Raw genomic sequence first — 24035 nt, 5'->3', positions numbered from 1 at the left:
TCCCCATTCCTGGGGGTGTGTAAACTGACCTGGACACCCACCTCTGGGGAAGGGGAGGGCTGGATTTGAAGTCAGTGTCCGCAAACTCTTGAAAACACAAAATTTTCTTCCAATAAAACCAAATGCTGAAGCCCAGTGTATAAAACACGTAAGTTTTTCGGGGTGTGGGCAAGGACCCCACGTCTGCTCACACATGCCCCGTCATCACCTATAGCAGCCCCTAAGACATTTTTTTTAGAACCCCAAGTTCATAGCTAAATTTGAAAACCACTCTAACCCCCCACAGATACACACCAGTCGCCGCTGGGTGGATTCTGATTCGTGACAACCTCATGCGCTTCAGAGTAGAATGGTGCTCCATAGGGTTTTCGATGGCTGATTTTTCAGAAGCAGACTGCCAGGCCCTTCTTCTGAGATGCCTCTGGGTGGACTCAAACCACCAACCCTTTGGTTAGCAGCCAAGTGTTTGTACAACCCAGGGACTCCCAGATCCACACAGCCTTGCAGAATTCACCCCCAATCCAAAATAGGGGCTAAAAAGTTTCAGGGGGACAGTGGAAAACAACCCCAAACCCACACCGCAGCAAGCCTACCTACCCATTTTTTCAGGAGGGACAGTGCAGTGCACAGAACGCAGCATTTGGAAAAACTGCGGGATGGGGCTTCAAGGATGGGCTGCCAGAGGCAGGGAAATCTAATCAGCCCCTGGGCCCCAGAACTTCTGCTGAGGGAGTGTGAAACTTTAAAAATATTACTCAGTTCAGGAAAACCAGAATTGCTTCCAGCTTCTACTGCCCTGCCTGAACCAGATATGGGAACCCCTAAAGAGGCAGAGGAGCTCTGGTGGTGCAGTGGTTAAGAGCTCAGCTACTGACCAGAGGGTTCAAAGTTCGCATCCACCAGCTGTTCCTTGGAAACCCTGTGGGGCACTTCTATTCTGCCCTATAGGGTCACTATGAGTTGGAAGTGACTCGATGGCAGGGGGTTTGGTTTTAGTTTTAAAAAGCAGACACGCCTGCCCCCTAGAGGAGGGGCTGAGGCACTGCAGGCTGGGTCCTCAAGGAAGGGCAGAACCAGAGATGAGCCTGCGATCGCCATCTTAAAACCAACCGTTGTGTGAAGTCTGTGTAAAGGTGGACCCTGCCTTTCCTGGGCCAGGTGAAGCCCTAGGGGAACCATCCACGACACGCCCATACTCTGTTAAGAGTCTCCCTGGCTTTATAGTGCCCCCACACCCCCCAGTAAGCAGAAGGGGGCCAAAATCATCCTAAGGAATAGGCTGGAGCTGGCCCTTCCCATGGAGTGACCCTGGACAAGGACCACCACTGTGTTAAGAGTCTCCCTGGCTTTACAGTGCCCCCACACCCCCCAGTAAGCAGAAGGGGGCCAAAATCATCCTAAGGAATAGGCTGGAGCTGGCCCTTCCCATGGAGTGACCCTGGACAAGGACCACCACGGCCGTGGGCCTCTGCTTCTTCATCTGTCAGATGGGCCTCATGGTGGCCCCAGCCCCAGGGGTGGTTGTGAAGGTTCTGTGAGTGGCACACAGTAGGTGTGCAATGCGCGCTACCTACTGTTCCACCAGGGCCTGCACCGTCACAAGGAGATGTGTGTGGCGGGGGGAGTGGGTGTGGGAATTACTGGGTCCTAGGTAAGTCCACAGGCCTGGGCTCCAGTCACTTCCCTCCACCAAGCCTGCTTCCTCATCTGTAAAAACACATGAAAATCATGGCCTCTCCCACCCAATAGGGGTGTTGTGAGCATCAGAAAGAGGCTCAGGGTACAAAAAGATTCTAGTGGAGCTGGGAATTGAAAGCCGGCTTTTTAGAAGCACAAGTTACCAATTCGCAGAAGACAGGGATTGCAGACGTCCAGTGAGGCGCGGGAAGAGCACGCCCTCCCCAGGCCCGCCGTGGCTTTGTCCCCTCCAGGGCATGAATCAGCATCCGACGCACTGGGTCTTTACTTTGCTTCCTGTCTCCCTGGTTTGAATGTGAACTTCACAAGGGCAGGGATTTTTTTGTTCACAGCAGTAACCCTAGGACCTTGTACTAATACCAGGTGTGTACAGTGTCCAGCAAATATCTGCTGATGAATAGAGTGTGTGTGTGTGAGGCCCTGTGTGGACCACATCACGGCAGAGAAGCCTCACCACACTCCCACCAGGGAAGTATGGTTCGTGTCATTACCCCATTTTACAGATGAGGTAACCAAAGCTCAGAGAGGCTGAGCGCCATAGCACTGATAGGAGGAGAGAGGATCAGAACCCAGGTCTCTGACTACAGGGCTTGTGTGCTTTCCTCTCCCAAACACACAGCGCTCGTCTGCAGTGTAAGCTGCATGTGGGCACGGGTGGGAGGGACCCTGTTTTATGCTGGTCTGGACTAACGAGGGTCTCAGTGGTTAACAGGACCCCGGAAATACTGAGCATAGTAGGTGCTCAATAAGCATCTGGATGGATGAATGGATGGGTGGACAAAGGGTAGATAGGTTGTCAGAGTATTAGACAGCTGAACAGGTGGATGGATGGACAGATGGATGGACAATGGGTAGACAGGGTGTCATGATTAGACAGATGGACAGGTGGATGGTGCAGAACTCACACCTGAGAGAAGAAAAGGCGTCGACCCAGCCTCCCCGCTGCCCCAAGAAGCACAGCCAAGGGCCACAGCCTCTCCTTTAATGCAGCACAGCCTGCAGTTGGCTCCTACAGCAGGGGGCTGTGGTCACGCCTGAGGCCAGAGACAGACCCAGGTTGGGGGTCAGAGGGACTTGGGCAGGAGCACAGGTGCTGACTCTCCTGCTGGCCCCAGGAAGGAGGAGGACACTCAGGCCCTCCAGCCACAAGTTGCCAGAAACTTTGGTTTTTGTTTTCAAGTTTCTTCCTTGAGGAAGCTGCTCAGAAGGAGAGACAGGGGGCTGCTTCCCCAAGGAGCAGAGGGGCTGGGGCTAGGGACGAGGTGGGGGGATGCCTACTGGAGAGAATGCCCAGGTCCTGCAGCTGCGGCCATCCTGCCCCTGGCAGCTGGGACGTGAAACCCTACAGGTTCAGCATCACCACCGAGGCTGGTCCTGGGAACCTCCTAACCTTCAGGAGGGGGTAGCGATCAGAAGGGGGCCCCAGAGGCAGGAGAGAAGCAGAGAGAGACAGAGAGACAGACACAGAGAATGGGAGATAGAGACAGAGAGATGGAGAGAGAGGCAGACATACACAGAGGCGAAGGGGACATGGACAGTGCTCACCCACCTCGGGGGAGAATGGGTGTCAGTTCTGGACCCCCAGGGGCACGCCTACCCTGGGAAGACACCTCCCAGACAACAGTGAACCCGGTAAACATAGTTCCAGGGTGCAGCAGGTAGCAAGGCCCCGGAAGGGATGGGGCAGGAGGGTAGCAGCCGGCAGGGTGGAGTGGCCCTGCTGGGGTCAGCAGGGCAGAAGGCAGCATGGCAGTGGACAGGCCTCAGTCCCACCAGACCTCGATGGGCAGGAACTTCCAGAGGTCAGGCTGGCCCATGTGCAGCAGGCTGCGGAAAGGTGAGGTGCTCCACTGGAACGGGGGCAGCTGGTCCCACGTGGGGCCACTAACTGCCAGCAGGCGCAGGGCCTTGGCCATCGCTAAGCTAGTCACCTGGGGGCCAGAGCCGAAGAGGTAGCTCAGTGCTTGCACAGGCCCCAGCCTGCCCAACCCGGGGGGGTGAGGGGAGGCTCTGGCCCCAATCCTGAGCCTATTTCTGGTCCTGACCCCCACCCTAACCTGGACCCCACCCCAGAGCCCAATTTTGACCCTGACCCCACTTTAAAGCTGACTCCAAACCTAACTTCACCTTAACCTTGACCCCTACCCCAAGCTCAACTCTGACCGTGCCCCAGCATCTGCTTTGACCCCAGCCTTCACCCCACCTCTCCGCAGGGCTGATGATGACCACTCTAACCCACACCCCTCAGGCTCCCTGGTCCCCTGGGCGGGGGGCTACACCTTCACGTCGATGCCCCCATGGGAGCGCTGGTGCAGGGCTTGGAAAGGGTAGGAGCCGTTGGCAGGGTTGAGGTCGGAGCGGGCCGAGATGGCATTCTCTGCATTGGGCTGGGGGGTGCAGGCACTGCACAATGACAGCGGGTCATGCCGGAAGTCATTGTACCTGGAGGGGCCATAGAGGGGGGACATCAGTCATCCTGGGTGGGGGAGGCCTCCCCATGGTGGCAGCCCCATAACAGCCCCCCAGCCTTCTGTCTGCTTCTTCTCCGTGCCTGGCACCCCTGCCGCCTACCTTTTGCTCAGCCTGTTTCCTCTCCCAGGGTCCCTCACCTGTCACCAAGCCATCCCACACTCAGCAGGCCTCCCCCTGCCCAAGCGAGGACCCCTCCTTCATCCCTGGAGAGCATTTCTCAGAACCCAGACAGTTCTGGCACCCATCTACATCACCCAGAGCTGTCGCCGGATTTCTGCATCTCCCTGAGGATGGTGGGCAGCAGCTTTGGTGCCTGTTTCTCCCAGTCCCAAGCACAGCACCCAGCACAGGGGGGTCACCGTAAGATGGACAGTACCCTTGCCACACCATGAGGACGGTAACAGGTCCACCCTCCTGCTGGCCTGGAGGTTGAACACCCTTGTCGCCCACAGAACCCCCTAGGGCACAGAAAGCCCAACTGAACCACAAACTTCTGGGCTCAATCTCCCCCCTCTGCCGCCAGCCCATGCCCACCTCATAAGCTGCATCATGGAGTCCACGTCATGCACCAGGGACTGGTTCCGTAGGAAGATCCGGGCCCGCGGGCTCCCGTCGTAGGAGAACCAGTCCCCGTACCGGGCCACCAGGGCCTGCAGCCCACTGGCGTTGAAAACAGTCTCAAAGGACCTGCCGGGGATGCAGCTCGTCACCCAGGAAGCCCTGGCCACACTCAGCCGCGGCCTGGGAGGCGGAGGGCTCATCATGTCAGAACATTATCACGGGACGTTATTATTAACAACACCGTCAGGGTAACGACAATGATGTCTTTTGCTTGTGCTGGAAGTGGGTGGCCAAGCTCGGGCACTTGGCTCCAACAGACATGGTTCAAATCCTGGCTTCACTGTCCACCGGCTCTGGAACTTTGGGAAAGTTAGGCAATCAATCTCTCAGGGCCTCAGTTATGTCATCTGTGAAATGGGAGCAGTAACAGTAGCTACTGTGTACCATGGTTTTAAGGATCAAATGAGATAACACAGTGAGTATCTAAGAGGTGGGGGCTGCAGAGACCAGGGCTCACAGTTACCCACGTGGTGCTGGAGAACCAGGGCAGGGCCAATGCCTGGGCCTGGCCACCCCCACCACCTGCCGTGGGTGCCAGAATTGGAAGGTCACATGGATGCTGAACTAAGCCACACTGCCGCACCCCAAAGCTGTCAGGCCTTTCCTGAATGAAGAAGGGTTTAAGAAGTCACCTGGGGAAGGACGAATCCTAACTAGCGTGGAGAGCTGAGCAAGGGGCGAGGCAGATATGGGGGTGGGGAGGGCACGTACGGTAGGTTGTAGCTGGCCCAGTAGGTGTTCCGGTAGAGTTCCGAGGTCTTGTCGGCCACCACAACCATGCCCCTGGGACCAAGAAGTGAGATGGGGTGGGGTGGTCAGAGAAGGAGCCTCCATGGGCACTCCCCTGCTCAAGCACCCCCGATGGCTCCCCATTGCCTGGGGGATGGATTATATCTTGAATCTTCAGCCGTGTATCCACAGCCCTGCCCAACCGGGGGGTGCCCTCTCTTCCAGCCTCACTTTCCTGAGGTTTGCCCCTTCCCACAGGTGTTCCAGCACTTTCACCTAGGCAGTTCCCTCTGGCTGGGGTGCCCTGCCCTCTCTCTCTCAGCTACTCACGGGATCTGCTCCAGGATAGTTAGCACCTTGCTCCCAGGGCTGGGCTTGCCGGGGACAAATGCCTTGTAGTCCACAATCATCCACTGGTTGTTGTACCTGCCATGCCCAAGGACAGAGGGCTCAGCAGAGCCTGGGGCCACTGTCCCAGCCTGCCCTGCCCCCTGTGCCCCACACAGCCAGGAATCACAGGGTGGGGGTGCGGCCTGGGGTATCTGGCCATCAGACTGTCACTCTGACACTGCAGTTTGATCAGGCTTCCAGAAAGCCCTCTCCTGTCAAGCTGCTCATCTGCTTCTGAATATTCTGTGGTTCCCTAGTGCTTATCAGAACAAAGGTCAATCCCTCTCCCTGATGCCCTAAGACCTGCTCTACCCAGTCCCAACCTCCCTGATTCACCTCTTTGGATGGCCCTCCCCAGCTACCTGAGTCCCCAGAGCCCTCAAGTTCCAAGTTCCCCTCCTGCCTCACCTCCAGCAGGCCTCTCCCTGGGCTAAGGAGCCTAGAAAGGAGGGCAAATCCTTTCCTTCCTGAGCCTCAGTTTTGCTAAGTATAAAGTGAAGCCAGGGACTCTAGGATACCTTCCAACTCCAATGAGAATCCAGGAGAGGGCTCTGCCAAAGGCGTGGGGCGTGTGGCCCTGGCCCACATCACTTCCCCCAGGGTCTGACTGTTACAGGGAAGTTGCTGCATTTCTTAAGAGCTCTGGTTGCATACTCGGTTGCTAACTGAAAAGCTGGAGGTTCAAACCCACCAGCCACTCCTTGAGAAAAAGATGTTGCAGTCTGCTTCCCATAAAGGTTATAGCCTTGTAATGGGGTAGTTCTAGTCTGTCCTATAGAGCCACTACGGGTTGGAATCGATTTGGTGAAAATGGGTTTGGTTTTCTGGGTTTAGTCCATTTCTTAGGCGGAGGGGGGCATGGTGCCAGGAGCCCACTCACGTGCCACTGTTGAATTTCTTGAAGATATCGGCCCACATGGCCCCATCCAAGGCCAAGCGGTTGGCCACAATGTTGCGCACCCACTCCAGCACACCGCCCTCAGGCTGCACATACTTCCACAGAGCCGGGTTGTTGTTGCCAATGGTGGTCTCCAGTGCCACCTACGGGAAAGCAGAGGGGGCACTAAACTGAAGGGCATGCTGCTACCAAGTGGCGGTGCCACCTGAGTCACAGCTCATACGTTGGATGTTTAACAGCTTTTTTAAAATTCATGACCCAACGGCCAAGGCTATTTTATTGAACCTGACTTCCTATGGTACATGTTATGAATATGGGGGAGGGTTCTAAATATAAAATTACCCTATATTATAAATATCTATGTCTCCAGAAATGCTAATACACCCTTCTAGGGGTGCAGACTGACATCCTTACACCTGGTTGAGAATTACTGGTCTATTTTAAAGGATATGCTGCAGGCACAACTAGCTTAAAATAACAATGACAACCACCCTTAAGTCACTCAAAGACACAGATACAACACAAGTGTCCTGTGCCAGCCCCATGACTGGTTGCGGATCAGGCCATCGTGATCCATACCATTTCACTGGCTGATTTTCAAAAGCAGGTTGCCAGGCCTTTCTTCCTAGTCTGTCTTAGTCTGGAAGCTCCACTGAAACCTGTTCGGCATCACAGCAACACACAAGCCTCTACTGGCAGGCGGGTAGGGGCTACAGTGAGATGCACTGGCCAGGAATCAAAGCTGGGTCATCCTCGTGGAAGGTGAGGATTCTCTCATCGAACCCCTACTGACCCCTCTTTCCACATTAACAGGGGAGCAGACTACACGCTTTCCTCAAAAACTAATAGAAAGGCAAAGGAACGGCAAGCCCTCTGCTCCCAGCAGGAGCAGGCGTCCCTGCACTGAGGGTTTTTCTTCACACAGTGGTTTTCCTCTCCTGCAGCCGTTGCCCTGGCAATCACAGGGCTCACTGCCTTGGCTGGGGTGCCAGGAACAGATTTCTAAATGAGCTTGGACCCCAGAGAAGAAAAGATAAAAACAACACATTGTAAACAACACTTATTCAGAAAACCTGACCAGGTAACAAGGGGTTTTGTGGAAGGCAGGAGGGAAGTGCATAGGAGAGACAGCGGGGTCACTGGGGGAGAGAGGCAGTTTATCTTAAACAACACAATGAGTCATCCAAGTGGGGTCGTCAAGGTCAAGGGCAGTTCAAAAGGTCCCGAGACCAGCAATTTCTGAGGAACTGGGTCACAGTGCAGAGTCCTGGCCATGCTTTGGGTTTCAGAGGCCCTGTGTGGAGCCTGGGAATCTGCATTGCAACAAGCCCTCCCAGAGGTCCAAGCACCACACCCAGACAACTAATTCAGCCCTGGACGCAGGGGACTGGGGTGGGGGCTGTGTCCCTCTGACTCAGCGCCCAGAGTGAGGCTGACACTCAGGTCCCACTGGCCAAGGAAATGAATCCCGCTGGCCCAGAGCTGCTGGGTGGTAACCCATCCTGTGGACGAAGGTGACCTGTGAAGAGAGACTCACCAGCCCGCTGTTCAGCACATAGAAGTCATCAGAGGAGAAGATGGTGCCGGGATAGGATGAGAAGACCATACTGTTGCCAGGAGCCAGCAGAGAGTTCTCTGTGGGGAGAGTGCCCAGGGTTGTGGGGGAGGCTGGTCAGATAGGCCTATATGGGGCCCCGCATTCCCACCCAGCAAGGCAACAGGAGGTCTCCAGCTGCAGAGCCAGCAGGCCTCAGGGAAAGCCCCGTCCTCCCTGTCCTTTAGCACACCAGGCCATTTGACATATATAAACGTGTGTGTGTGCGTGCGTATGAAAACATTTATTGTAGTTAAAACCCAGACCCAGTGCCATCTAGTTGATTCTGACTCATAGCGGCCCTATAGGACAGAGTAGAACTGCCCCATAGAGTTTCCAAGGAGCGCCTGGCGGATTCGAACTGCCGACCCTTTGGTTAGCAGCCATAGCACTTAACCACTACACCACCAGGGTTTCCACGGTAGTTAGGGGTGATGGAAAAATACAGGAACAGTTCAGGGTGATGGCTGAACAACATGACAAACATAATTAACGTCGCTGAACTGTGTATGTGAAGACATAGAAACGGCAAATGCTTGCTGCCTGTATACCTATGCCAATAAAAAGGAAAAAAAAAAAGATTTATTGTAAAAAAAGACAATTCAAGACAAATGCATAGAGACCTAAGTTTGTTAGTAGTTGCCAGAGGCTGGAGGTTAGAGGGAACAGGAGTTACAGCTGAAGGGGTACTGAGTTTCTGTTTAGGGGATGAAACACGTTTGGGACTACAGAGGGGTGATGGCTGCCTGACACGGGGAATGGGATTAATGCCACTGAATTCTACATTTAAACATGGCTAAAATGGCAAATGTGTGTGTGTGTGTTTAAGGAGCCCTTGCGGTGCAATGGGTAAGCGCTTGGTTGCTAACTAAAAGGATGGTGGTTTGAACCTACTCAGCCACCCCGCAGGAGAAGAGACCTGGAAATCTGCTCCTTGTAGAGATCACAGCCTAGGAAACCCTACGGGGCAGTTCCACTCTGTCCTAAAGGGTCACGATGAGTAGGAATTGACTTGACGGCACACAACAATATGTATATTAGTGTGTGTGTGTCTTAGAATTCTTTGAACTTGGAAATAAAGCGCTCTTTTCACTTACAAATTTTTTCTGATATATTGTGGATCTCATCGAAATTTTTTAAAACTTGACTTGTAAGGTTCCACAGCTGGAATTAATATGCACAGTGATCCTGAATAAGGAACACAATCTTTGACTTATTTAAATCCATTTGTTTTGGAAATAAGTGAAGGGCACATTCATAAATAATACTACTAATAAAAAGACAATTCAGATGGCAAGACCCAGAAATTGAGCCCCTGCTTTTGGGAGAATCCCAGGTCAGCCACTTATTAGTTGTTTGACCAATGGCTAGTTAACTCAGCTTTTCTGAGGTTGTTTCCTTATCTATAAAATGGGAACAGTATTTCCTCATCCCCACACAGGGAGGTTGTAAGGATTGAATTTAAAGATCACAGATGCCAAGAGCTTCTGGCACAACAGGGGACACACAGTAAGCACATAGTAAGCGGTGCCACAGAATCGGATCAGTGAATGAGGCCACCCGAAATCGCCCGCCTGCCCCAGCTGACCTGCCAACTGACTGCAGGAACATCAGGGGGCCCAGCCAAGATCAGCTAAGCCTTGCTGTTACGGACTGACCTGTGTCCCCTCAAAATACGTGTTGTAAATCCCAACCCCTATACCTGTGGCTATCACCCCATTTGGGAAAGGGATTTTTGGTATGTTAATGGGTCAGTATTAGTATAAGGAAGGAGTCCTGGTGGCACAGTGGTTAAGCACTCAGCTGTTAATGAAATCTCAGTGGTTCAAACCCACCGGCCACTGCACAGGAGAAAGATGTGGCAGTCTGCTTCCATAAAGATTTACAGCCCAGGAAACCATATGGGGCAGTTCTACTCTGTCCTATAGGATCATTATGAATCTCTTCCAACTCATAATGATCCTATAGGGCAATGGGACATCCTATAGGCAACAGGGTTTTTATTAGTGTAGTTTTTTTTTTAATACTTTTTTTTTTTAATTACGCTTTAGGTGAAAGATTACAGCTCCAGTTAATTTCTCATACAAAAATTTATACACATATGGTTACGTGACATTAGTTGCAATCCCTGTAATGTGGACAACACACTCCCCCTTTCCACCATAGGTTTCCCGTGGCCATTCAACCAGCTCAGGTCCTTTCTGCCTTCTCCTCCTGCCTCTGGGCCCGTGCCAACCATTTGGTCTCGTGTATCTGCTTGAGCTAAGAAGCATACTCTTCACGAGTATTAGTTTATGTTTTACAGGCCAGTCTAATCTTTCTTTGAAAAGCGGGCTTCCGGAATGGTTTTAGTTCTTAGGGTGTGTCTTTAATTAATTTCTTTTTATAGATAAAACAGCAGATTAAGCAAACAAGCAAGCAAGCAGGCAGTGATGGGGGAAGAGAGACACCACACCACATGGAGATCACCAAGGAACCCAGAAACAGAAGCTGAAAAGAGACCAGGACCTTCCCCCAGAGCCAGCAGAGAGAGAAAGCCTTCCCCTAAAGCTGGTGGCCCAAATTCGGACTTCTAGCCTCCTTAACTGTGAGAAAATTAAATTTCTCTTTGTTAAAGCCATCCACTTGTCGTATTTGTTATAGCCGCACTAGCTGACTGAGACACTAGCCCAGATGGAGAAAACCACCCGCTGACCCACTGACTGGTGAACAATAATACGTGGTTACTATTTTCAGCATTGGCTATTTTAAGTTTGGGAGTGATTTGTTAATGCAGCGACAGCTAACTGATACACTTTGCAAAGGCAAAAAATGAAAGGAAATGAACGTGCTGCAAACAAGGTGAGCTCGGAGAAGGGCCCTGCATTGACCCTAGCGTGTATAGCGAGGCAGGAAGGGCTGCCCACTCCCACGCCTCCTAGCATCACCCCTCCTGCCTGCCCACTCACACTCACACACAGACACACCCACATCCACCCACCTCGGGGGCCTTCGTGGAAGTGGAACGAATACTTCTTGACAACACGCAGCATGTGCTGGTAAGAGTTCCAGGTGTTGTGGGCGACCAGCAGGTCACGTTGGCCAGGCAGCAGCTTGATGAGGGCAGAGCAGGAACCCGAGCCCAGGGCACGCTTGGTCTTGGACTTATTCAGAGCTGGCTCCAGGTCTTCCAGGTCCCCGGAAAGCTGCAACAGGCTGAGGAGGGCCAGGGCAGCAGAGAGTTACCGCATCTGTGGTGGGTACTATCAGCATACCCATTTCAAGGAGGAGGAAGCTGAGGCTCAGGGAGGTTAGCCGACCCGTCCAAGGCCATGTAGCCAGGAAGTGGCAGGGCAGGTACTGGAGCCCAGGTCTGTTTGACATTGAGGTGCGTGGCCCATTCCCCCACCCTGTCCACTCTTCAGTGGCACTTACAGAAACCCCAAGGGTTTGATGGTGAACTTCCCAGTTGGGAAGGTCATGCGGCCTCCATAGCTGTCCTCCAGGCCTTTCAGCTGCAGGAGGGTCAGCTGTACCTGAGGGGAGGGGGCAGGGGGCAAAGGGAGGGTGAAGCCTCTCCCCCAGGCTTACACTTTCTCTTCCAACAGGTAGGGCTTCAGCCTGGAGACCCACAGACACCCTCCAGGTTCCAGCCAGCCCTGACCCTATTAATCACCATCCACCCCTCCATGCCAAGCACTGCCTTCAATTAATTAACTCTATATCCCCGGCAACCCAAGATCATCCCCACTTCAGAGCCCAGCTCAAAAGCCACCTCTTCCAGGAAGCCTTCCAGTTGGTCCTGGCCTACTGCTGACAGCTCCCTGTTCTGAATGTAGTTACTGGCTGCACTGCTGCCTCAAGGCACCTGTCTCATGTGGCTAGCTTCTCCCCTTTGTCACTGTTCTGCCTCAACAGGCTGTAGCAATGGAGTACCATTACCATGTCCCCCACAGGGCTTTGGCCTGTGCTGTGCATATAACAGGTGCTTAGAAAGCACCTGCAAGATGGATGGATGGGAGAATGGATGGACAGATGGATGGATGGAAGAACAAATGGATAGATGTACGAATGAACAAATGGATGGATGGATGGACAGGTGGATAGAGGAACAAATGCATAGATGGATGATAACCAGATAGATGGATGGATGGATGAAGAAACGGATAGACAGAGAGATGGATAAATGATGAGTGAATGGATTGATGGACAGACTGGAAGGACTGATAGATGGATGGGTAGCTGCTAAGTTAAACGGCAGGGAAGGACAGAGTGAGAAGCAACTGGCTAGATGGATGGAAGGGAAGAGGGATAGACAGATGTCAGTCAGGTGCATGGAGTGGATGGACAAGACAAGATAGAGTTATAAATCTTCAACAAACATTTATTTATCAGGCACCTACTATGTGCTGGGCACTGGGGATACAGTGGAGAACAAACAGATGTGGTCCTTGTCCTCTTGGAACTCAGTTGGGCTGAAAAGACAGACTCTGGATACCTCCCTATAGTTAGCATTTTCAGTGCTACAGAGACGTCTAGGGACAGAACGCTGAAGGTGAGGACTAAGTAGAAGTTAGCCAGGCAAAGGGGAGTAGGGAGTTCTGGGCAGAAGGAACAGCATGTTCAAAAGCCCTGAGGTGGGAGGTAACACTCTGATTCAGGGAAATGAAAGAAGGCCAAGGGGGCTGGAGCACAGGGAACAAGGAGGGCAGGGAGGTGGAGCTGGGGAAGAGAGGGCAAGGAAGGTGCTGAGGCCACATCAAGGAGCAGGGCTTCATCATGAGAGCAGTGGGCAGCCCCTGACAAGATGCAAGAGGACAGACAACGAGCAGATGTGATGGATCAACAGACAGATGAGGTGAGAGATGCAAGTGTGGCCAGGAAGCAGAAGCAGACAATAAAGCAGATGGGGTCGTCGGAGAGAAGGCTGGGCAGACGGATGGACGAAACTTTGGGAAGGCAGGTGCACAGACAAGTAGACCAGGGACAGGGAGATGGGCAGGCAACCAATCAGGGTCTATCAACAGGGTGGGTGGATGGGAGAAGCAACGTCTGGGCCAAGATGGGCAGGTCGGTGACAGAAATGTTCAATGAGGTGGACAGGTAGATGAGAGGAAGACAGTGACAGATGCAGAGACTCGTGGGTGGGCAGACAAGCTAGACGTGTGAGTGGGATACGGATGTATGGATGGAGGGAGAAAGGGAAGGAAGGAAGGAAGGAGACTGGATGGATGAGTGGTGGATGGGCAGATGAGCGGCTGGATGGGTAGATGGGTAGACAGGCAGATGGGTGGATAGCTGGGTGAATGAGTAGAAGAGCCTGTTCTAATAAAAGTATTAGCAGATGGGCAGGTAGACAGTAAGAAATTCTACTGAAGGGAATGGGGCAAACCTAAGCTAGGTGGAGGTGCCAACAGACACCAGCGGCCATTTTACAGAGACAATCTGTCACGTGTACTTCATATTTAAACTCTTTGAGGTTTTGCAAGGAATCCATAATGGTATTTTTTATTTTTGATGATCTATCCAGCTGCCCAATGGCAGAACACCCTGCCTGGGGCCTCAGCAGCTTACCCAAGGAAAGGAAAACAAAATTCACTGTGCCCAAACCATCTGCACTATCTTTCTGCTCCCCTGTTCTTCTCCTCTCCCCCTCTTTCTCTGCACTCAGTGTAATCAACCTATCGATGTGTTGAGTGATCGTTTCTGTATACACATAAGCTAGCATGCTAACAATGGACTCGATGTCTTTGGTTATTCTTTGACAACAGGAAGGCTAGGATGGATGGCTGGAGTACCATCAAATGGGCAAACAGACATATGGACAGGTGGAGGCTGGACAGATGGATGAATGGCAGGTCGGCTGGGAGGGATGGAGATCATGATGGACAAGGGTAGCTGGGCAGCTGGACAGTTCACAGGGCTGGCCAAGATGAGTGGTAGATGGGGCAGTTGGCCGGACAGAGGACCAGCAGCCACTGGGGCTGCCCTCTCAGGCAGACCCAAACCCCTTCCCCACTATGCTGAGTGTGGTGGCTGTGCCTACCTGGTGCCAGTAAGCAGAGTCTCTGTTCAACTCCATCTCCTCCTGCATCCACTCCAGGTTGGCTTCCAGGAAGCTCTTGAGCTTCTCGCAGTAGCCAGCTTCATACTCGAAGGGGCCGCAGTAATTCACCACTGTATTCATCCAGTGCATGTAGATGAGCTGTCGGGGGGACAAAAGGTGGGCCAAGGCAGGGCAGTGGGGCTGACCCCTTCCCTGAGGACCCCCCTGGACACAGCAGTGAACAAAAGAGCAGATACCCCTCCTGACCCGCTTTGGGCAACAGAATATTGTCCAGTTTCAACCAGGCCTCAAGAGGCCTTCCACATTTTCCTGCCCAGAGGCCCTGTGAATGAGCCTGGGCTAGCCTGCTAGAAAGACCACGTGACCCCAGCCATGTGAACGAGGCCATCCTAGATCACCAGCCTGCCCCAGCTGACTGCACAGCATCAGTGAGCCCAGCCAAGATCACCGAGCCTGGCCCAGACTGACAAAACCACCTGCTGACATGCTGGAGGGAGAAAACAGCTGATCTTGTTGATGTACAGAGGGGTGGTCAGTTGCTCACAGCTAACATTTAACGACCACTCTTTGAACTGACACATTCAAACCTCGCAGTGACTCTGTGGGGAAGGTGCTAGGATCACCAGCTCTACTTTGCAACTGAGGAAACTGAGGCACAGGTAGGTCACCCAGGTAAGGAATGAAAGAGCCGAGATGTAAACTGGTGTAAGGATGAGGAGCTGTGATTTCCCAAACATTTGGCTCACTGGGCAAAGGTTGGAGGGTACCTTTCGGCCACACCCTCCACCCTGTGGGAAATATTCATTTTATCATTATGCTTCCTTACTTAAAATATATCATGTATTTTTTACATACATCAGATAGTTCATAATGTAATTTTTTTTTTTTTTTAAGAATACATGTGAACCTTTTTTTCCCAACTAGATGGAAAGTCCGGGGACCGAGTTCACTCTACATACACCTTGAAACCCTCCAAAGCATCCCAGGGAGCCCACTTGGTCGGGGCAGCCTGGGGCCTCATTCCCCTATAACAGCACTTACCTCCTCAGACACGGCGGCCTCCACCACGCCTGCTGCGTAGGCCTGCAGGCTGTCATTATAGCGGCTACTCGTGCCCAGCTCCAGAAAGGCCCACCTGGTGGGGTGGGGACACCCGGTCAGCGGCAGGGGCACTTGCAAAGCCAGCCCTCAGGCTGGACGTGCAGGCCATCTCCAGTTTAAACCGTGATCAACAATACAGCAATGGACAGCTGTTCACATGAATATCTTGTCTGTCTGTGGGCACTGATCAGATGAAATCCCTAAAAGCAGAACTGTTGGGTCAAAGGGCACCCACATTTTTCATTTTAGCCAGAGTTTGCAGAAAACCCAGATAGGTGTCATTTTAGCTGATGCTGTCAAACAGCCCCTCCAAAAAGTTGTACCTATTTATATTCCCACCACCCCTAACAATACTAGCTAACATTTATTGAGGGGGCCCCAGGCTGTACAAATGGTTAATGTGCTCGGCTGCTAACTGAAAGGCTAGCGGTTCGAGTCCACCCAGAGGTGCCTTGAAAGAAAGACTTGGCATTCTACTTCCAAAAAATCAGCCACTGAAAACCCTATAGAGCACAGTTCTCCTCTGACATGCCTGGGGTTGCCACGAGTTGGAATCGACTTGACGGCAACTGTTTCAACCAGAACACTTAGTGAGGGTGTCCTTTACTCCAGGCACCTGTTCTAGTCACTTTCATGTCTATCAACTCACTGAATCCTCAGGATAGTCCTGCAATCCTACAAGGCAGGCTGTTATTGTCCCATCGCAGGGAAGAGGAGGAAATGAAAGCCTGGAGTTACGAAACTGCCAGGGTAGACTCCCCGACAACCAGTTCCAACTCTCCCCCGCCCTCTGCCCATGCCTTCTGCTCTGTGACTTTGTAGTCCCTCCCACCAAGGCCAAGTGTCCTTCTCGGCCCTCAGATGTGGGCTGGGCTTTGGGCAATGGAATGTGGGTGGAAGTGACAGCTGCCCATTCTAGATTAGCCTTCAGGAGGCCCCTGTTTTTACTTGCCCTCCTGCACCTTTGCCACCCGTCTGTGAGAAGAATGGCCCCAGGCAGCCCACTGGTCCCGGAATAGAGAGACACGTGGGACAGGCCAGGTCCTCAGACCTGCAGCATGAAACAGAGCTGCTGCGGCCACCCCAAAGGTGCACAAGGATCTGGAGGGTATCAGGCCACTGGGTTTGGGGTGGTTTGTCACATGGCACCGTTGCCCATACTAGCTGATACACTTGCCAAAGGTCACACTGCTAGCAATGGGCAGAGCCTCTGCTACCCGATGTGTTCCATAAGACTGGCGTTCTTGGCCAAGTGGCACCTATCCGGGTTTTCTGCAAACCCTGGCAGAAATAATAAAACCCATTTAAATGGAGTCACCCCAGCTGCCCTTGCTGCTGTATGAAATGGGGAGGCTGGGGTGAATGGCCTCTAGAATCCCTTGCGGATGAGCTGCTCAGCAGCTTTGAGAAACTCTACCCCAGCCCCTGACAAAAGGAAACACCTACAAGAGAGTGTTTCTAAAGCCCACCGTACTCGTGCAGGTCGTTCTTTATTCAGAGGTTGTGTCCCTCCTGCTCAGTTAGTTCTTAAACAGCTGTTCTTCTGTGAGATAATACTGGCTGAGGTCGATAAATATTGTTCTCTTCTGTTCTTAATGTATGAGCATGACAAAAATAAAAAGTTGGCAGTACTGGATCTATTTCCCCAGATTTTTTTTTCTGGAAAGTCTACTGATTACAATGTCTTTTTGTCATCTATGCCAAAAACAAAAACAAACCCGTTGCCATCGAGTCAATTCCGACTCATAGCGACCCTACAGGACAGAGTAGAACTATGCCATAAGGTTTCTAAGGAGTGGCTGGTGGATTTGAACCACCAATCTTTTGACTAGCAGGTGAACTCTTAGCTACTGAGAGGGACAGCTAATATTTCTTAGACAACATGAGGGTCTGATCCAGGGACCTCTGTCCTCAAGAGAAGGAGTCCCTGGGTGGTGCAAACAGTTAACATGCTCAGCTGTTAACCAAATGGCTGGAAGTGCGAGTCCACCTAGAGACGCCTCAGAAGAAACGCCTGGCAATCTACTTCCAAAAAATCTGCCACTGAAAACCCTATGGGGCACAGTTCTACTCTGACACACACGAGGTCACCATGAGTCAGAACTGACTTGACAGCAACTGGGGGTGGTGGTAGTCCTTGAGACAGGCCACATATGGAAAAAGCCAGATCTGAGATGGACGGGTATCATAAATCTCTCCTTCTCACCACCCCCGCTTCAGTGGCCCTGGACACCCTCCACTACATGGGGCCTTCTCATCTGTGGTTATCACTTCTTTCTCATTCTTGATGGAATATATTCATTTTTTGTGACTTTTGAAAGAAACAGCTGGGTCTTATATGTCCTTTTTCCTGGGCTGGGTTTTTGCTTGTTGGTAGGTGGATTTGATATTTATTATTCTCTTGATTCTCTGCCCAGGCACTGCATGGCAGGTGACCTGGGAGGAGGGGCCTCATCTCGGAAATAAGGATAGTGATAACCTTGCAGGCTTAGGGAGGAAATCGCATGACAAGGCCTGGGGCCTGAGGCAACAAGGGGGATTCTCAGAGGCTAGGTTCAAGGCCTCCGGTGTTGAAATCCAGCAGCAAAACCTCATTAATGGGAGCCTCCCTTACCCAAGGTGTTCCAGAAAGACTAGTGTTGCTGGGTGCATGCCACCTATCTCGGTGTTACTCGTTAGTTCCCTCTTATTTTTATTCATTTGGCACAGTTTGCACTTTGCTGCTAAACAAAAGGTTGGTGGTTTGAACCCACCCGGCGGCACCATGGAAGAAAGGCGGCCTGGCAATCTGCTTTTGTAAAGATTACAGCCAAGAAAACCCTGTGGAGCTTGGTTCTACTTTCTAACACATGGGGTCACCATGAATCCCAGGACAAAGGTCAGAGCTAGGATGGAGCAGGAGGTGGCCAAGGTTTTTCTGATTTCCAAGCATCAAAGCCTAACCATTTCTGGGTCATGTGGGGGCTCAAGTCCAAAGTCAGATACAGCACAACTGTAAGAGGCGGGGCTATTGGTGGAGGGTATGTGATTTGTCTTGACGATCTCAGGATTGTCAGCCAAATCTGGGAGAGAGAAAGGACCCCAATTCCAGATGAAGAGAGGAGTCAAATCCTTGGTCCACATCTTCCAAAAAATATATAAGTGAGTTATACCCAGATCAGAGATTCTGCTGGTTAGGGATCAGGACACTCCAGGTATCTGTCTCTTATCTTATCCCTGAGTTCTCAGGAGGCTGTCTCTGAGGACCTCGGTTTCCCTGCCTGTAAAATGGGGTTCCAGATACAATTTTCCCTGCCAAACTCAGAGGGAAGGGACACGTGAGCATAAGAGAAGGGAGTGTGAGACTGGATAGGTAAGATTCCAGAACCGTGAGGGGAGAGGGAGAAGACCTGGGTCTACCTCTCAGGTTTCAGTTTCTCCAACAGTAAAATGCGGGCAAAGAATAGCTGCTCCTTTCTTCTTCACTCACTCCTTCCTTCAGTAAAAAACAGCGATGCTTTCTATGACTCAACTGAATTTCCATGACTCTGAGCCCTACCTTCAGGAGAGGAAACAAGCTCAGAGAGGTGAAGTGATTTGTCCAAGGTCACACAGCAATGGAGTTGGCCCTGGAACCCAGGGATTCTGGCCTGTCTACCCCTGATTGCCCATCCAACACAATCAAGAAAGCCTTCTCTCCACTTCCCAGTTTTCCATAATGGAGAACAAGCCAGCCTAGTGAGGGCCTCCTGGGACCAAAGCCCCCTCCACATGTGGGCATCACCTCTGTCCCCCTCTCTAAGTTGGCACTCCGGCAGAGGGCTCTCATGCCCCCTTGGGCTGAAATGGTGTGAGTAAGCAGAGGATGGGTCACCAGATCCCAGAGTTATGGCCACTCCTGTGGCCAGCCACAGAGCTCTGATGCCCTCCAAAGAAGCCAAGGCCACACTGTGGCTTCCTCTCCCTGGAAGCCTTCCCAGAATTGCCCCACCTGCTCTTATCTGCAGCAAATCTCCTCCCCCAAACTTCCCACCTACTGTCTATCCGATATCCCCCAAGCATCATAAAGCACCAGAATGGGCGTGTCCTCAGTGTTCTGTATCTCCCCAACACTTGCAGGATGCAATGCACACCAGCAAAATGGGTGGGTGCTGCGGTGAGAGGTGGCCATGCCTGCTGAAGGGGGCAATGAGCGCTGAGGCATGCTGAGGATAGGGTTGTGGGGGCTCAAGGTTTCCTAAGATACCAGCACTGCCTGGATCCGGGTCCTGGGCCCTGCTGTCCTCCCCATTCCCACTGACTCTGGTTTCTCTTCTGGCACTGTCTCCCCCAGTGAGCAGAGACTGCAGCCTTCCTCAGTTCTGTGTCCCTAAGGCCAAACTCCAAGAGAATGAAATGAATGAATGATTGGCCACAAGCCTGAAAGGCGACCCCATCCCTTGTACAAATTCCAAGGGTTCCCCACAACCTCCCTGCCAGAGCACAAGCTAAAAATCTGGCCACAGATAGAGAAATGAGAGCCCATACAGGCAAAGGAGCTAGGTAAGAGTCATACAAGAGAACGACAGCCTAGGTCCCAGTTATACAGAGAGTCAGCACGACTGCCAAGTATGGAGCTCCTTGCTAATTACCTGGCCAAGGAGAAAAAGGAGCAGAGCCCTGGCAAGGATACTATCTGGGTCTATGTGAATTTAGAGACTCTCCACTTTCAGAGGAAACCCTGGTGGCGTAGTGGTTAAGTGCTACATCTGCTAACCAAAAGGTCAGCCGTTCAAATCCACCAGTTGCTCTTTGGAAACTCTATGGGGCAGTTCTACTCTGACCTAAAGGTTGGCTGTGAGTTGGAATCCACTTTCAGATAGCCTGGAGCCCAGGCTCAGTCCTGCTGCCCTGGTTCTGGAATGAAGAAAGGGGTTTGGCACCTAGAGAGCTGTCACCACCACCCCAGGCCTGGGGACAGGGTGCTGGCCTCCATGGAGTAGGGCATTGAGGTCTGGGGAAGTGGGCTGGCCCCAATGGGGTTGGGAGGTTTGTATTCCTACCTATCCAGGAACCTGGTCCAGGCTGGGCACTGCAGCCTAGAGGCAGGAAACTGGCCTCTATGGGGCAGAGGTACTGTCACTCCAGGATGCAGAAAAGGGATTGGCCAGCATAAGGTGAGGGATGCTGCATTAGCCCCCTAATCATGGACTTGGTCCAGATAGGGGCGGTGCAGCCTCAGAGGCGGGGAACTGAACCCCGAGGGGGAGGGACAGAAGGGGCTGTCACTCGGAAACAGGTTGGCCCCAGGGATATCTACACCTCCGGCAGAGGCAGAAGCCCAGCGCCCTGGTACCCCCTCCCCGTCGGCTCCGCGCGGGGCCAGGCCAACCCTTACCCGGTCTCGCGGATGGCGTTGGTGAGGTTGGCCCAAGCCACCGCGTCAGGGTGGCGGCCGTCCACCAGGCGCAGCTGCCCGGTGGCGGTGTCCAGGAGCACCGAGCGGCTGCGGGAAGCGGGCGGTGCCGGTCCGTCGGGTCCCCAGCGGTGCCCCGCGAGCGAAATCGCGCCCGTAAGGCCGCTCAGGAACAGCCCGACCAGCAGGGCCAGCACCAGAGCCACCGCCAGCGCCTGCGTCAGCGCCCGGGCCAGGCGGCCGCCCGGGGGACCGTACACCGGGGCCACCATGACGGCGCGAAGCGGAGCGCCGCAGCCCGGCTCACGTGACTGCGCTCCCTCGCGGGGGGCGGAGCCGAGGGCACCGGGGGCGGGGCCTGGGCGGGGCCTGCGGAAAGAAGGCAGGGCCCAGAGAGAGGGGAGGAGCATAGGCCGAGCCTTTCCGGGGTGGGTGGGGCCCAGGGTGAGACGTAAGGGGCGGGCTCGATCTTAAAGGGCCCCGGCACCTCTTTATACCTTTACAAGCCCAGCCTACTTTATCTACTCCTCCTCAAACTTATTAATCCGCAACTTTGCAAGAAAAGTTGCACGAATAGAAAAAGAAATCTCCACACACCCGTCATCAATTTCTAGTATTTTACTACAGCTGATTAATATCTCTCTCTATATTTTTGTTGAACTGTTTAAGTAATCGAACACATCATAACATACCAACCCTAAATACTGAGCATGTATCTCCTAAGGGCAAAGACATTATCCTACAGAATGACAATAACATTATAACACTCAGAAAATTTGCCATTTATTTGATACTATTATCTAATTGTTGTTGGTTGGCAGTCCAGTCAAGGTGGACTCATGGCAACCCTATGTGACCCCATAGTTTTATACATAACAGTGAAGGATAATTAATAAAAACATCAGATTGATAGTGAGTTCAGAGGTTTCTTGAACAGGGTGGAGGGTACCTGTGTGTTCATTTTATTGTTTTTTTAAAACTGTAAATAATCACGTTATGCCCTGTTTTGTATGTACAATATGTTCCATAATAAAAGGTTTTTTAAAACTAAGAAAGAAAGTAAAATAAGTTATAAATCTTCAGAGGGAGACAGAACAGAGTACATCTGGAGTATCTTGGGTGGAGATTATGAATTGGTTGTTCTCCAAGAATGGGTGGGAGTCCAATGTTGGGAGGCACCATGAAGAAAATCAGGGAGCTGGGGTGGGCTGGTCTCTGGCCTCATCCTTTCTTTTCTCAATTAGTTCAGAGTTCTTCCAACTTCTCTACATCACCTGAGGTCTAGACTGCTTCCATAAGGCAGTGCTAGAACTGAGGTAGATAAGTTCTAGAAAAGCAGATTGTCTGTCTCTAACGAAGAACTCAAAAGATTTTCCCAGTGCAATACGTGTTTGATGCATTTGAATTATGGTGTTGGAGAAGAATATTGAATATACCATGGATGGCCAGAAGAATGAATAAGTCTATCTTGGAAGAAGTACAGCCAGAATGCTCCTTAGAAGCAAGGATGATAAGACTTTGTCTCATTTACTTTGGACATGTCATCAGGACCAAGCAATCGGTGGAGAGGGACATCATGCTTGGTAAAGTAGACGGTCATCAAAAAAGAGAAAGACTCTCAATGAGATGAATTGACACAGTGGCTGCAACAATGGGCTCAAACATAGATATAATTGTGAGGATGGCACAGGACCAGGCAACATTTCATTTTGTTATACGTGAAGTCTATGAGTCCGAACCAATTCGATAACACCTAACAACAGCAATGAAGAAGGAGAAAAAGAAGGAAGAGAAGAAACCAAAACAAGAAATTTGGTAGATTTAGTTCAACGGCTAACGGAGAAAGGTTGGCAGTTTGAACCCACCCGGGAGCTCTGCAGAAGAAACACCTGGCAACCAGCTTCCGTAAAGATCACAGCCAAGAAAACCCAATGGGGCAGTTCTACTCATCACGTGGGGTCACCATGAGTCAGGTGGACTGAAAGGTACCCAACAACAACAAACACAGCCACCATTCTTTGCTGTTCCTCCCACTGAGGAGCGGGGTCTATTTCCCCATCCCTTCAATCTTTAGCCCTGGTGGCATAGTGTTTAAGTGCTACGGCTGCTAACCAAGAGGTCGGCAGTTCAAATCCACCAGGCGCTCCTTGGAAACTCTATGGGGCAGTTCTACCCTGTCCTATAGGGTTGCTACGAGTTGGAATAGACTGGACAGCAGCGGGTTTGGTTTTTTTTGGTTTTCAATCTGGGCATATGACTTACTTTGACCAATAAAATGAGGCTAAGTGATGTCATGTGACTTCTGAAGTTAGGATTGAAGAGGTGCTACAAAGTCAACCTTCATAAGGTCTTGAGACCACCATGCTGTGAGGAAGCTGGGAATGAAAGACCACAGAAGAGGGAAGCCTGGCTGTCCAGTTGTCCCCATTGAGCCCATCTCCCAGTGGACACCATGAGGGAGCCCAGGTGAGATCAGTAGACAAACCACCCAGCCAACCCACAGACTCACAAAAAAATGCTAAAATTGTTACTGTTTTCAGGCTCTAATATTGGGGTGGTGTCCTACCCAGCAATAAATTACTCAAACAGAAAACATTCCATTGTTTTGAAGACAAAAAGCTCTACCTACTTATCATAGGGAGACCCTGAGTGGTGCAAATGGCTAAGGCTCAGCTGCCAACCAAAAGGTCGGAGGTTCAAGTCCATCCAGAGGCACCTCGGAAGAAAGGCCTGGCAATCTACTTTCAAAAAATCAGCCTTTGAAAACTCTATGGAGCACAGTTCTACCCAGACACACGTGGGGTTGCCATAAGTCAGAGTCAACTCAACGGCAATGGTTGGTATTTATCACAGACAAAACAGAAAATACAAATAAACAATTTTTTTTTTACCTTTATTTACCTAAAATTCCTTTATTTACCTAAAATTCCTAGAGAGAGAATTGGCTCAGTGTATATCTTTCTAGACTCTTTTCCACACATACACATAAAGTATATGTTTAAGAAATATAATTTGGATTTTACTGTATAAATGGGTTTAAATGCTTTTTCATTTATAATGTTTTATACAGTTTTAGTGGCACTGAACCAGGATGTTAAATGGCTTGCATAGC

At 51.6% G+C, this 24035-nt stretch overlaps 1 protein-coding gene across 1 annotated transcript; it reads right to left on the bottom strand.

Moving 5' to 3' along the window:
* Nucleotides 1–2663: 2663 nt before the first annotated feature.
* On the bottom strand, nt 2664–21248 carry PLBD2 (phospholipase B domain containing 2). The gene is made up of 12 exons (XM_049866417.1): nt 20906–21248; nt 15490–15583; nt 14428–14586; nt 11817–11917; nt 11383–11597; nt 8346–8443; nt 6791–6951; nt 5851–5946; nt 5503–5574; nt 4705–4857; nt 3978–4140; nt 2664–3629 (listed from the first exon to the last, which is right to left on the bottom strand). Exons 1-12 carry the CDS (start codon nt 21193–21195, stop codon nt 3462–3464), a joined length of 1770 nt encoding a protein of 589 aa, XP_049722374.1. The 5' UTR covers nt 21196–21248; the 3' UTR covers nt 2664–3461.
* Between the last annotated feature and the right edge of the window lie 2787 nt (nt 21249–24035).

The sequence above is a fragment of the Elephas maximus genome, chromosome 22 (assembly GCF_024166365.1).
Source record: "Elephas maximus indicus isolate mEleMax1 chromosome 22, mEleMax1 primary haplotype, whole genome shotgun sequence".
In the NCBI taxonomy this organism is placed as follows: domain Eukaryota; kingdom Metazoa; phylum Chordata; class Mammalia; order Proboscidea; family Elephantidae; genus Elephas; species Elephas maximus.
This window is presented reverse-complemented; position numbering and strand designations above follow the sequence as displayed.